At 42.5% G+C, this 13,712-nt stretch overlaps 1 protein-coding gene across 5 annotated transcripts in view; it reads left to right on the plus strand.

Annotated features, from left to right (window-relative positions):
- FLNB (filamin B) overlaps positions 1-13,712 on the plus strand; it is an 84,658-nt gene that overhangs the window by 26,963 nt on the left and 43,983 nt on the right. For all 5 annotated transcript variants that reach the window (XM_080996642.1, XM_080996638.1, XM_080996639.1 and 2 more), the window contains exons 4-14: positions 924-1,071; positions 2,616-2,734; positions 3,122-3,199; positions 3,748-3,910; positions 5,734-5,931; positions 7,690-7,827; positions 9,416-9,542; positions 10,617-10,753; positions 11,513-11,706; positions 12,111-12,224; positions 13,017-13,160. In XM_080996642.1, coding sequence (XP_080852768.1) covers positions 924-1,071; positions 2,616-2,734; positions 3,122-3,199; positions 3,748-3,910; positions 5,734-5,931; positions 7,690-7,827; positions 9,416-9,542; positions 10,617-10,753; positions 11,513-11,706; positions 12,111-12,224; positions 13,017-13,160 — 1,560 coding nt within the window. The remainder of the gene's footprint in view (positions 1-923; positions 1,072-2,615; positions 2,735-3,121; positions 3,200-3,747; positions 3,911-5,733; positions 5,932-7,689; positions 7,828-9,415; positions 9,543-10,616; positions 10,754-11,512; positions 11,707-12,110; positions 12,225-13,016; positions 13,161-13,712) is intronic.

Here is a 13,712-nt window from a genome sequence, read left to right on the forward strand (position 1 = left end):
CAGAATGCATTTGATGAGACTGCTTCCTTGAAAGCTGCCTCTTTAGTGTACAGTAAGCCCGTAACTTATGCATGGATTACATTCTGGGAATCATGCCTAAATCCAAAGTTCTGTATAGTCAGTAGATAATGGGTTCAATAGTAGGTGGAATTGTCAGTTGCTACCTGCATCCCCACGCACCCCTTTTATTTTTATTTGCCAAGCCTATAAAGCTGAATGCACACAAATTAACTGTGCGTAAATCGCAGACTTACAATATTGAAAAACTCGAGTTTCCCCTCTCATTTTTACAAGGATAGAAGCCCCCCTTCCTTTGAAGGTTGGGCTGGATCCTATCCCTGCTAGAAACACTTCTATAGTTTCCTCTGCCTTTATTGAAATAACTCATATTATGCCCATTATTTGCTCCAGTAAAAGAAAACACTTACGACTTACTGTGCCAGTGCCAGTTCAATAAATCTGCCTAGCTGCCCTCAGTGTTTCTCTATGATTAAGACCCTTGACTGCTGTTATGTACTTTTGAATTGGTGCTACTGAAGTATTTATTTGACAGGTCTAAAAAAGTTTGTACATAGAACCTAGGCAGTGTTTAGGGGGACCAGTCAAACACTCAGTGCAACTTCAAGCGATTGGCTGTTGGGAGGAAGGTGGCATCATAACTTTTTGACTGGCAGTAGTAACTCAACTGCAAATGACCCAGCTACAAAGCTATGTGTGCAAATAAAGTGCACTTATTCTATGTGTTGCAATTACATGGTGTAATCTTTCAAAAGGCTTCTTGCTCTTAGGAATGCTACTGGTTAACTATATTTCCAAACTTAGGGAATTATTGGACGGGCAGTGATTTGGATGTGTAGGAATGTATGAGGGGAACTCTGATTCACATGTTGTAATCCTAATGAAAATATGTCCTTATTTACCAGGTCATCGCTCCTGAAGAAATTATACACCCTGATGTGGATGAACACTCTGTAATGACCTACTTGTCACAGTTTCCCAAAGCAAAGCTGAAACCTGGTGCTCCTTTGAAGCCTAAGCTTAATCCAAAGAAGGCAAGGGCGTATGGCAGAGGTGAGGTCTAAAATGCTTTTCTTATAACTTGAGTGTATTGTTACTTATATCTTGTTACATACATTCAAAACTATTGTGCTTTAAAAGACCAGTTGGTTCTTGCTCTATTTAAATCATGTTTGTAGACAAACTTCCAAGTTGCATTGTATTCGTTTAAGTGCAGTGCTGAGATTCAGAAAAATGTGGAAATAGTCCAAAAGCCACTCCTCCTTTCACATGAAAATTTCCACTTTGAGAACCAGTTTAGCAAGGCTATTGTCTTGTTCCAAGATGTAAACCTAAACTTCATCATTGTCAGTGGGAGGGGACCAGTTGCTTCGTGTAAGGCGGTGGTTCCCAAACATTTTTCCATCATGGACCACCTGGAAAGTTGCAGAGGGTCCAGTCCACTTAATAGTATTTCTGCCTGTTGTTGCAATTGTAATGCACTATGTTGTATGGTTTTTAATTGTATTTTGATTGCTGCTTTTATTTTGCACAAATTGCATTAGTTTGTATTCAAATAATACAGCAAAATACAATATATCTTAGTGTATAATAAGATGGTAAGAATGTTGTTACACTGAAGTTTGCATTACTGCCCAGGCAGAGGGTTAGCAGGAAGGCATCCTAGGCAGGTGGGTGGATGGTTGGCCCAGGTGAGTGTTGTCAGTGGTGGCTGGTCTGGGCAAGTTATAGAGGAACATGCAGGGTTCCCCAGCAAGCATCCTGCTGTTCTCTCTGTGAACCTCATCAGCTTAGATGACCTCAGTATGAGGCGTGTCTGCTGAGGAGCTTCCCTAACCTATTCCTCCATAGCTGACTTGGGCTGCCATTTGGCCAAACTGTAAGAGGGGCATGGCTTTGGGTGGGTGAGTGACAAGGGAACTGGAGGTGGATGGAGGCAGGCTGGTGAGTGGGGTTGGAATGAGAGGGGATGGGATGAGAACCTGGAGAGGAACAGAAGTTCTACCGAAGGAAAACAAGCAGGGATCCTGTGAAGACCGTGAAAAACTAATGCACGTGTATATTCAGAAAGCTACCAAAATCTAGGGTATCAATGTTGTCAACGTTAGATTTTTTTCTTTCAGCAACACTAAGAATTTTAAAGCAAACTCCTAATTCATACATCACAGATGAATACACAGTTCAGAAAGTAATTATCTTTCGGATTCTGCACACCTCCAAATTTTGAAATATAATTCACTACTCAAAACCTGTGCGTTAGGATAAAATTCATTTGGAAATATGTACACTGAGAAGTATGTATTTACATTTATTTTAAAAATGCAGTTTAATGTGACGGTAGCTAAGACCAGCCCCATCACCGTGGATTTGTCTGTCAGTAGCAGTTAACCACATTAGCCACAAATTGAACCTCCCATATTTTATGGCAGTGCTTCTTTCTTCACCGTTTTGTCCCGATGCTACATTAAGAGCAAGGATAGCTACAAATTGGTGCTGATAATTCTAGGAAATAATGTACTTGCATCACAGTTTAGCAAGTAAAAGCTTTCTGCATGTCGTCTTTACAGCCAGCTAAGCACAGCCTTTTATTCCTGCAGGAATTGAACCACATGGAAATATGGTGAAACAGCCTGCCAAATTCAGTGTTGACACCATCAGTGCTGGCCAAGGCGAGGTATTGGTTTTTGTAGAAGATCCAGAAGGAAACAGAGAAGAGGTATGCATATTGAGAGGTCTTGGGCCAGGGAAGGGAAATGGGTTGACCACTTACTACTATTGTACACTACGGTAAAGGAATCCTTTTCAAATGTGTTGGCATTTGAGAGAGTTTCATGAATCATGAGGATGGACCATAGTTAAAGGGGTACAGGAGATATAGAAGGTCCTAATTTTAGTTCCTGGCATTTTATTTATTTATTTGTACTCCTAGCCCACCTTTTACAAAATGCTCTCCAGCGCAGGCTACAATAATGTCACTATAAAAATAAGCACAATGTGTAGAATTAAAATCATAAAACGACCACAGCAGCCAATACGATACCCAGTGAAAAAGATCAAGAGACTTAAGCATGACTGAGTTGCCTAATGCCTTCCTCTTTCTTAGGCCATGGTGACTCCTGACAACGATAAGAACAAGACTTACGCTGTTCAGTACCTCCCAAAGGTTACAGGACCTCACAAGGTAAGAATATCTGAAGATTCTGGAGGGAGACATGAGTTTTGGCTGACAAGTACATTTTGCTCAGGACAATGTTGTTGTAATACTATCTCAAAACAAGTTGGTCTAGTTTTGTAGCTGTAGTTGAGAGCGACAACACTCTCCCCCCACCCCCCCGCCTTAAAGTACTGATTAGCTTTGTTCAGGTAAAAGAGAAGGCGGAGGCAACACTGGTACTCAGTTTTGTTTTAGAGTAGCTAAGCTGCCTTTTTTATCCTGCCTTCTCTTTTGGTGAGAAAGTGAACTATATGATTGATAGACATTCAATGCCCTATTAAAATGTGTTTTTCCTGTAAAAATGTGCATAATTCATCTGGATATGGTAGCTGGTATACCACATTCAATGTTGGGCCTGCAGACACTTCTCCAGAAGTTTTGTTTTTTTTAAATTGGCTTTTAAATGTCAGCTTGTGAATTCAGAACTCCTCTGGATCTTCTATTGAGTGAATGCATACTGGCTACCTGCTTGCAGTGGTGCATATCTAACTTGAATACTGTTACTACACTTCTAGGTTACAGTTCTGTTTGCTGGCCAGCACATTGCAAAGAGCCCATTTGAAGTAAATGTTGATAAAGCCCAGGGAGATGCCAGCAAAGTGACTGCAAAAGGGCCAGGCTTGGAAGTAACAGGAAATATAGCCAATAAACCTACTTACTTTGAAATTTACACAGCAGGTAAGGTGGGCTGAATAGATTCCTTCCTTTGTGACATTGGAGCTGTGAGAAGGCTAGCCTTCTCTTTGTATGGGCCATGATGTCGCTTCTCCCTATAGTGTCCACACAGGATAGGGAACCTGGGGCTCTGCAGATGTTTTTGAGCACTGAATCTCACCTTTCCAGACGTCAGGAGTGATGGGAATTGGATGCATAGCCAGAGACTCCTCCCCTGACACAGAGCATATGTGAGGGTGGAAGGAATGCACAGTGCTCCATGGGTTTTATTAAAATATTATTATTTGTGGTGTTTTTGAAGGGTTTTCTTTATTTCTGTTTTTAATTAATATCATGCCACTTTATATAAACACTGACATATTTTTTATGAAGTGCTATATGAATCTTGCTAGATAGAATAAATGCAAATAAATGGGTTAAGGATGCTCAAGATGCATTTGAAGCTTCAGGGTTCAATTTGCAATTCTTGGCCACAGTACTTAATAACAACACCTAGTTTGGACATGAAGGGGTGTATATCTGCTTTACATCTCTTTGGTGTCCAGTACAGAAGCCTGCCTCATACCAGCACTTACTAGTCTTCCAAAAGGTGTGTTTTTTTTAGTAGGCATTGATATGAATTCACATCATTTTTTCTGATTTACCAATCGGATGGCAACGGCCTTGGGTTTCTTTGGCAAGAAAGGTTACCAATGTGTCTGTGTTCAGGGAGTGCAGAGTATAAGCTTTTTGTGCAAGGTGCATGATGTTCATGCATTTGAACTAAGCATTCTTCATTGTTCTTGGGAATGCATCTCATGTCTGTGGCATAGTGTTCTGTGTAGGTCAGTTCTCAAGCTGGTCCTTGGCTTTGACTGCAGCTACAGCTTTCAACAGGTATGGTGGCCCTTTAATGGTTCCCATTATTGTAGAGCCTTCCTACCATTCTATACAAGTCAGAGTAAACAGTGCTGCATGACAGCGATCACTTCCAGTTGGGTGAAACTTGGTTGGGTGTTTGTGTGCAATATGCTTTAGGCAGCTGTATGCACACTTGCATACATCCATGTGCACACTTTCTTTCCCTTTTTGGTATAGGTCTTTGGCTCCAACAAGGCAGTGGGAAAGACTGTATTTACTATGCACAATAACTTAATTTTGAAACTTGCTTTCCCACTTGACATAACCGTAGCTATGCCATTTGCATCTGGCCATGTAGCTTCACTATTGTTTCTTCAGAAGTCACTTAAGACGAACTTACTGAGTACTAGACTTAGGAGTTTTTAGCGCTTGAATTTTGCAGTAGTACTTTAAACAAAAAGGTGACTGCGAATTGAGTATAACGAGGATTTTCCCAACTGGGGGTGCGAGTCTTGTTGGGCTATATTGCAAAACTACAGGTGCTTTTAAATCCTTCCAAATAGGAAAACTGGTAGACATAAGTCTAAACAAATCTAGCAGTGTTTCTTCAAAACAAGCAGGACCTTGGTATAAAGATAAGGAGAATTCTGGCTGCAAATGTCAAGGATGTATTATCAGGCATTTCGCAACTCATTTCCTCAGGCTGCAAACCTTGAGGTCCTCCTGCCTTTTGTTATGGATCATTATCATACTCAATAGCTTTTGGGTTCTTTTTGGAAAAGCTAAACTGGAAATTCGTGACAAAACAATGTGTTCTTGAGGGGAGATGGTCTCCGTGTCCCATTTCCCAACACCCCAATTTGGCTATATAGAGTGTACATTTCCTTGGCCCTCTTTCCACTGGGATGGCTACTGGCCAATATAAGAAATGGGAGACTTCCCTAACTGTGGAAATAATTTTTGAGCTCCTATTTTGTATCTTGTAGGGGCTGGTGTTGGTGATATAGGTGTAGAAGTTGAAGATCCTCAAGGGAAGAACCCCGTGGAAGTTGCAATAGAAGACAAAGGGAATCAAGTCTATCGTTGCGTGTACAAACCTCTTCAAGCTGGTCCCCATACCATTAAAGTGGCGTTTGCTGGAGAGCAAATTCCCAAAAGCCCTTGGGGTATTCATGTTGGTGAAGGTATGTGTTTAGGGCAAACATATAACTATTTAACCATATTACTGGATACATGTGCACATTAAGTGCAGTATCTATGAGACTCTCTAAATGTGGGAATTTAGTCTTTTGGCTTGGATAAAGCAGTTCAATTCTTGCATGAAAGTCATTTCCCCAAAAAAACACTTGTAAGTGTTAGTATCTTATCACATTTAACTAACTGGGTTTTATCAGTCTTGTCACCCTAAATGACCGCATTGCTCCTTCTTACACTTTTAGAATTGAGCTTTCTTGCTGTGTCTCTTTAAAACCAACTATATTCACTTTATTTTGTATCACAACTCTCTTCCCTTCTTGAACTGACACTTGGCTTTCTATTCCATCCTTGCCTGCTCCTGTGCTTTCAGACCTCTGCTCACCTCTCCTGAGCTACTTTCAATTTGTGAGATGTTGGACTTCACTGCTATTGGCTTCATAGTTGGGCAAGCTCTGTCGGTAAGAGGGTGTGCAGGGTGACCTTGTGTTGCTGCGTTTTTTCTGAACACCTAGTCAGCAGGTTTGCAGCCCTAAGCAGAAGTGGCTGGGTTGTATGAAAATGTTGCAAGCAGCAGGTCAGGCTTCAGGCAGTCTCGCAAGAAGTCAAACGGCTTAACCACAAACTGCCAAACTTTGTTGCAAGGAGCTTGAAACTGAACTTCGGCTTGCTGCTACATCCCCGGTTTGTTGCATCTACAGATGGATGTAGAAGTAGTCGATGCAGATTGGCTGGGGATGAGAATTCCCTGCATGCTTGCAGCAGGACAGCTTTTCGTGGGATGAATTAGTTTTCCCTCCAAGGAAATGGTTGCCAACTCCAGAAGGAAATGCATGGAGTTGAGCTGTTGGGAGCCCAAGCCAGCATGCCTCACAGTCCAATTTCACGGCTAGGCCAAATACTGACAACTGTGAGCCTGCTTACCTCCCATAAATCATCATTCTGTATGTGGTCTTTTTCACACTGTATCCAGTGGTTTCTGCATACAGACCTGCTTTCCCTAACGGTGACGGTGTTCAGGAAAGCATGTTTAAACTCTTGCGTGTGAATTATATTTCCCCACCTCCATGGTATTGTTCATTTCAGGCACATCTGCGTGGGGCTTTCTCTGGGGATTAAATTTGCTAATTTAGGGGCAATAGCAGGATCAGCATAGCAACACTGTCTCAACCATGCAAGGTGCAACATCTCTATGAGATGCTCCCTGTCTCATGCTATGTTTCACTTCTTGCCCTCTTCTTCACCCCTCACCCCTTGGAACCTGAGACTTGACTGGGGAAAAAAAAGTCTGATTCAAACTGGAAGGTTTCATCTGCATGCATGCCCTAAGGCAATATGCCCTCCTAAGTGTGAAATTTTGAAAATGAGGATACTTTGCTCCTTTTACTATTGTAAGGCCAAAAACACTTTCCTTTTTTTAAAAAAACACAACAAGTTTCTCCAGTTTCCCTGGTCTCTCATGCTGATGTAAATTTCTTAGTTTAGTTCATTTAAACGAGACTTGTGTTTGTACATAGTGAAGCAAAAAACATGCAACCCCCAGTTTTATATTAATATAATGTGCATTGACAGCCTCGGTCTTGCCTCCTTAAGACTGCAAAATGGTGTTCAGGTTTTACATTTCATAAACTTAAAATCTCATCCATCTTAAAGCAAGCCGAGAGAAACCATTCCAGACTAGCTTGGCTAAGTTAAATATCTCTAGGAATCAAAGGCTGTATTGATGTCTGTCTGCAATTCGCTTGCAGCGTGCAATCCAAATGCCTGCCGTGCCAGTGGTAGAGGCCTCCAACCTAAAGGAGTTCGGATCAGAGAAACCGCAGACTTCAAGGTTGATACTAAAGCCGCAGGGAGTGGAGATATCCATGTGGCAATAAAAGGACCAAGTAAGTGCTCAGCTTCTTAGCATTGCTGGGGCTTTGGGGTGGGGCCAGGGAAGTTTGCAAAGGGCTTAAAAGTGTAATCCATCGGCTTGTGATTCTGGTATCTGTATGTTGACTTTATCCCCTGGGGAAACTCCAGAAGTGAAATGGAGCCGCTCTTTTCTCTCTCTCATATCTAATTGCACAAGAGGAGACTAGGTAAACATGGCTGGAAATTTGAAATGACTGGTTCTTTGGGTGTGATAACCGCCTTGTTTACCTGTTTATACAGAAGTAATCTGAGCTGTGCAACTGCTTTAGTGGGTTTGGAAAGGCTTGAACTTCTACTTCAGTATCTATGGTGCAAAGCTCTTGGACAAAAGGGTGTGTGTGTGTGTGTGTGTGTGTGTGTGTAGCAAAAAACGTTCAGTAATAATGTTTCATGACAACATTGCTCAAGAAATGTGAAGCAAACATGCAAAAGGGGAAGAAAGGTTAGGCCAAACTAGACAGGATGGTATCAGGTGCCTGCATTTCTTTGCTTATCAGCCTGAATGGAATATAAATAAGAGGCTGTGTGTGTCAAACTGATAACCAAATGAGATGTGTGGCTGAGGAGTTCCCCTCTGTTTCAGAAGTGGTTTACCTGGGGAAGTGTAAATACTGGAAACTAATGGAACTTGTATTAATTGTTTGAAATACTCCTCAGCTGCTTGAGGTAACTTGGACATGATTTGTCAATTTTTATGCATCTTAACTTGACTGTTTCAGGATTTCAGACCATCATTCTTTTCCTTTTCTCAGACTTGGTAAAAAAAAAGTGAAACTTAGCAGTTCAGGAGACTACATTTTACACATTTTGGGGGGTTCTGACCTTAAAGATGGGTACTCAAAACTGAACCCCAGGATCATTTCCCCTCTGCTTCGCTTTAGCAAGTTAATGCTCCATTCAGGAGTCATAATGGACAGAAAGTCCCCCGCTGGCTTGCTGGTCATATGGCAGACACCTTTTTCTACTCTTGGATCACAGTACAGCTTGAAATAGATGCAGGGCTTTGTTACCTTCTGGCCCCAGATCAAAATGAATGGCAATCCTTTTCAGCCTTGTACAAATTGGGGATTCTGGTGGGCCTCTTGCGAGCTGTAATGTGCTTAAAGCGTTGGGTATGGCAGGGTTGCCAACTGTGCACTGTTAAAGACAATAGTCTTGTATCAACAAACTTCGGCATATTTAGACTGTTGCAGGAAAATTAAATCAAGTAGGCATTCCCCAAATACTTGTGGTCATGAGGTCTGATGAAGCTTAAGCTTCCCTTGTTTTAACATGACACGCATAATTCTTTAGACTAAGGAATAACATAAGGGAATGAGTTAAGCGAGGTAATGTAACACTTTCACTCATCGATCTCTTCTGGAAATATTTATGCCATCTTTCTTGCATGACAACTTAGAGGCCATTTCTCCTCCTTGCAAACTATTTCTGGTTGGGGGGGGGGGATGACTTCATTCTTAGCAATTTTTCTTAAACTACTGGAAAGGGGCAAAATTGCCTGTAACCAGAGGATTGAGGCTGTAACTATGGAAGGCTAATGCTAGATTGATATTTCTGCAGAAGGTCTGGAGGAACTTGTGAAACAAAAGGAGTATGTGGATGGTGTGTATGCCTTTGAATACTATCCAGTAACTCCAGGAAAATACATTGTGACAATCTCATGGGGAGGCCACAACATCCCTAAAAGGTGAGTTAGAACATCCATTTCAGGTTTGTTTGTTTTTAGCAATGGATGTGTATTCCCTACCAAACACGTTGGAACTGCTTAAGTTTCCACAGCTGCCAAGAGCAAATTAACAGATGGTAGTACCGTTGTTCAGTCCCAGCTCCTGCCTGCCCACCTAGCAGTACCTATTTATCTACTTGCACGTCAAGTGCAAGTAGATAAATAGGTACCGCTTCTGGTTTGCCAGAAGCAGCTTAGTCATGCTGGCAACATGACCCAGAAGCTGTCTGCGGACAAGCGCCGGCTCCCTTGGCCTATAGAGCGAGGTGAGCACGCAACCCCAGAGTCGTCTGTGACTGGACTTAATGGTTAGGGGTACCTTTACCTTTTAGTGTCTAGTACAAGGGTACTACCCTGTTTGGACAAATTGTATATTTCAATTTCTGAAGAGGGAGACTTACGTCAGCTGCATTAAAAAGAAACCAAATCCTGTGGCACCTTAAAGGCCAACAAACTATTGTGGCACAAGCTTTCATCTGTATTTCTAGGTATCAGATTACTATTTGGTAGCACCAAGATTATTCAGAGTGGAATTTTAATGTAGGCAACCTTTGGAATATCTGCCATATTTTAACTTTCATTGGTCCCTGTCTGTTTTCCAAGTGATGCACCACATAGAGGTTAGGCTCCCGCTTCATCTATCTGTAGCTCCCAGCTCCCGGTCTTTTAGCTGGACAGAGGTGATTGCACAGTAAGCTCTGCTTTGTTCTGGATTCAGGCTGTAACTGGAATCGTTGACAGTGTAGGGAAGGATAGTGGTGACCATTGCTGCTTTCAGTCCCAAGCTTTTCCTAGAGTTCCAGGTGCATCATATCCTTCCTCTCCCTACCCAATCTATCTGATCTGATTCCAGTGGCAGAAATGGAAAAGAAAGGAAGAGGTTTTTTGAAGTCTGGATCCAATCCAGGAGGCGCTTACAAAAATGCATGAGGACAATGTTTCTAGTTAGCTACATCTCTGTAGCTGTACTTGAGCCCCTCTTTAGTATCTGATATTAATTGCTCCTAATCCTGTTTTCTGGTGTTTCTGTCATAGCCCATTTGAAGTTCAAGTAGGCCCTGAACCTGGTCCTCAGAAAGTAAGAGCCTGGGGGCCAGGCCTTCATGAAGGCGTTGTTGGTAAATCTGCCGACTTTGTGGTAGAATCCATTGGCCCAGAAGTTGGATCCTTAGGTGAGAACTTGCCTGGCTTGCCCTGCTTTGCTAAATGGTTATTGCATTTACGTGATGCCTAGCTAACTTCACATGGAGAAAGTCTCTCAACATCACATTGCAGTGGGTGTGGAACCACATCCAATTGGATTTAAAAGAAATTGGTTTGTATAGCACTTCTGACGAGAACAATGATGACACTGTCCTCCACCCAGTTTTAGCATGACAGGCAGTAAATGTTGGCTGATGCCTTTGCTTCTCATTGTTTTGTGAAGGTAACGATGTCTCTGGTAACTTCATTATTGATCCTGCCTTTCACCAGGCCCCAGTGCTATAACACCCAAGGGGATGGACTTTTAAAATTAATTAGTATAAGCCATTTTTTCCTCCTAGAAGCTCAAGTTGGCACACATTATTCTTTGTCCCACTTTCACCCCACTCTAACTTCACAACAACCCTGTGATGCTGAGAGACTGTGACTAGCCCCAAGGCCACCCAGTCCAGCACTCTAACCGCAACACTAAACTGGCTTCTGACAAAAGTGATGAGAAATTCAGCACACGGCCCCTGAAGCACAGTAACTGCAGTGAGTTTTCTGGTTTGCTTTGCAATAGATGGTTTCAGTTCACGTAAGGGTTACCTCAAACAAAACCTGCTTAACAGGCTTTGATGCTGTGGATTTAAAAAATGGTTTTGAACAGGCAACCCAAGGTCTTTGAGTCCTACTAGCTAAAGCATGGCACCTCTTAACAGCACTGCTAACATGTTTCCTTTTTTTAGGCTTTGCCATTGAAGGCCCATCTCAAGCCAAAATTGAATGTGATGATCAGAACGATGGCTCGTGCGATGTGAAATACTGGCCCAAAGAGCCTGGTGAATATGCCGTTCACATCATGTGTGATGACGAAGATATCAAAGACAGCCCCTACATGGCGTTCATCCAGCCTGCTTCTCCAGGCTTCAACTCTGACAAGGCAAGTATCTGAGGAGCTGCCTCTTAAAAAAAAAAGAAAAAAAGCTGTTAATCTGTCAGCCTTCTGTATAAGCTGTGCTAGATGGTATTCAGGGTCAGGATTTAGCCCCAATTTAAAGGAAACCCCCGGCAACACCAGATATGAGTCTGTCCCAGGTTAGAAGTTAATTACAGGAGAAACTTTCCATTGAGGACCGTTGCAAATTTAGGCACTAGTGCATGTATTCTTTGCATTGTGAGATGTTCCCAAGAACATCAAGTGGAAAACTGCTTATTTTAACAGTCCCATGCAAGGTATATCCAGGTATCTCACTCGAACAAACTTTGGGCATTGTAGTCTGAGGTATTAACAACCTGTAAAGGTATGTTGACATATTCTCTTACGTTTCTGCTGATCTTTCTTAGGTAAAAGCTTACGGTCCAGGGCTGGAGCGGACTGGCTGCATTGTGAACAACCCTGCAGAGTTTACAGTTGACACAAAGGAAGCTGGGAGTGCCCCTCTGAGGATCTATGCGCAGGTAAGGTCCAGAGTTCCAGGTTGCATTTGCTTCTCACTAAGTCATCTGGAACTGTAGCCTTGGAATTGTGTTCAGAAGTTGGGAGTTTTCTTCTTAAGGGTATTAGTCTGACGGGCAGAAATACTTAAGATGCCATATGGCCACAGGCATCACAGGATGCTGGACTTGATGGGCCATTAGCCAAGTCCTGGCACTTGCCATATTGGCGAGTGTGAATATGCCCTGAGCCCAAGTCCTTATAAGATACAGGATCAGGTTAATTCCTTGATAGGAAAGAATTGCACTATTGGTCTTGTCAGCTTGTCCATGTTACCCAGGTGGTTGCTGGTATGTGGTTCTAGCAACACTTGTTAGTGTGAATTTGGTCCTAAGTGGGAGTGGCTATTACAATCTGCCTGCTCTGTGAAATCTAGCTATAGCTAGATTAAAGTAGAGCAAGTTTTATGGCTCTTTACATGGTGGCAGTGAAGAGAAAGCAGGAAGGGCTTCCATCACTTACCAATACTGTAGATGAGAAGGTAAACAAAACACTTCTTCGTCCTCTATACCTGTGTTGTGTTCTTGCCTACAAAAGTTTTATACATTCTATGTACTGTTAGAACATACGGTGCCACAAGGTATTGGAAGATGTTCTGCATGGAAGTCTTAAATGCTGACCAGTAAGCTTGCACTAAAGACTCTTGACTCGCCATCATTTGTGGTAAACCAGCAGTGATAGGTTTCCAAAACCATGTCGGTCTGTAAGTCGCCCCTCTTTAAGAGGATCTACATTCTTCCTTTTTTTTTTAACAGGATGCAGAAGGGAATCCTATTGACATCCAAATGAAAAGCAAGCCGGATGGTATCTATGCCTGCTCTTACAATCCAACAAAACCAATCAAGCACACACTTGCTCTTACTTGGGGAGGAGCCAATGTGCCCAATAGTCCTTACAGGGTAAGTTTTAAAAGCAGCTCAATAGCTGCAGCTCTTTATCCTCCAGTTGTAGCATGTCTTACCGTGTCTTATGCACAAACCCTTGCTTATGTTAACTGGCATTTAGTTGGGAGTATTACACTAAGCCCAGAGGTGGAAAACTGGATCCATCTGGCAGGCTGGATCTTTATCTCCCTTACCTGCTTGCAGGCCAAGTTTGACAAGTGGGTGGTGCCACCCGCCTGTCAGTCACCTAATACCAGGTGACCAGTTTCTTTAAAAGAAAAATGTGCTTGCAAGACGCAACAGAGTTTTGCTGCTGCTGCTGAGCAGTGCCTGAAAATTCTGTTTCAGCCCTATTCCCCGAGCACCCTCGACATCATACGAGGCTGTAGGGCAGGTCTGTTTTGTTTAGGCCAAAATGGTCTTGTAGGCCAAATGGAAAAGCCTGGAGGGTCTGATTTGGATGTTCTCCACCGCTGTTGTAACCAAAAGTTCAGTCGCTTTGTGCCATCGTTGCACATAGTTTATGTGCCAGGCAAAAATATTCCTCTTTACCGAGGCCTTTGGCCA

The sequence above is a fragment of the Podarcis pityusensis genome, assembly GCF_964106645.2.
Source record: "Podarcis pityusensis genome assembly, chromosome: 2".
Taxonomy (NCBI): Eukaryota; Metazoa; Chordata; class Lepidosauria; order Squamata; family Lacertidae; genus Podarcis; species Podarcis pityusensis.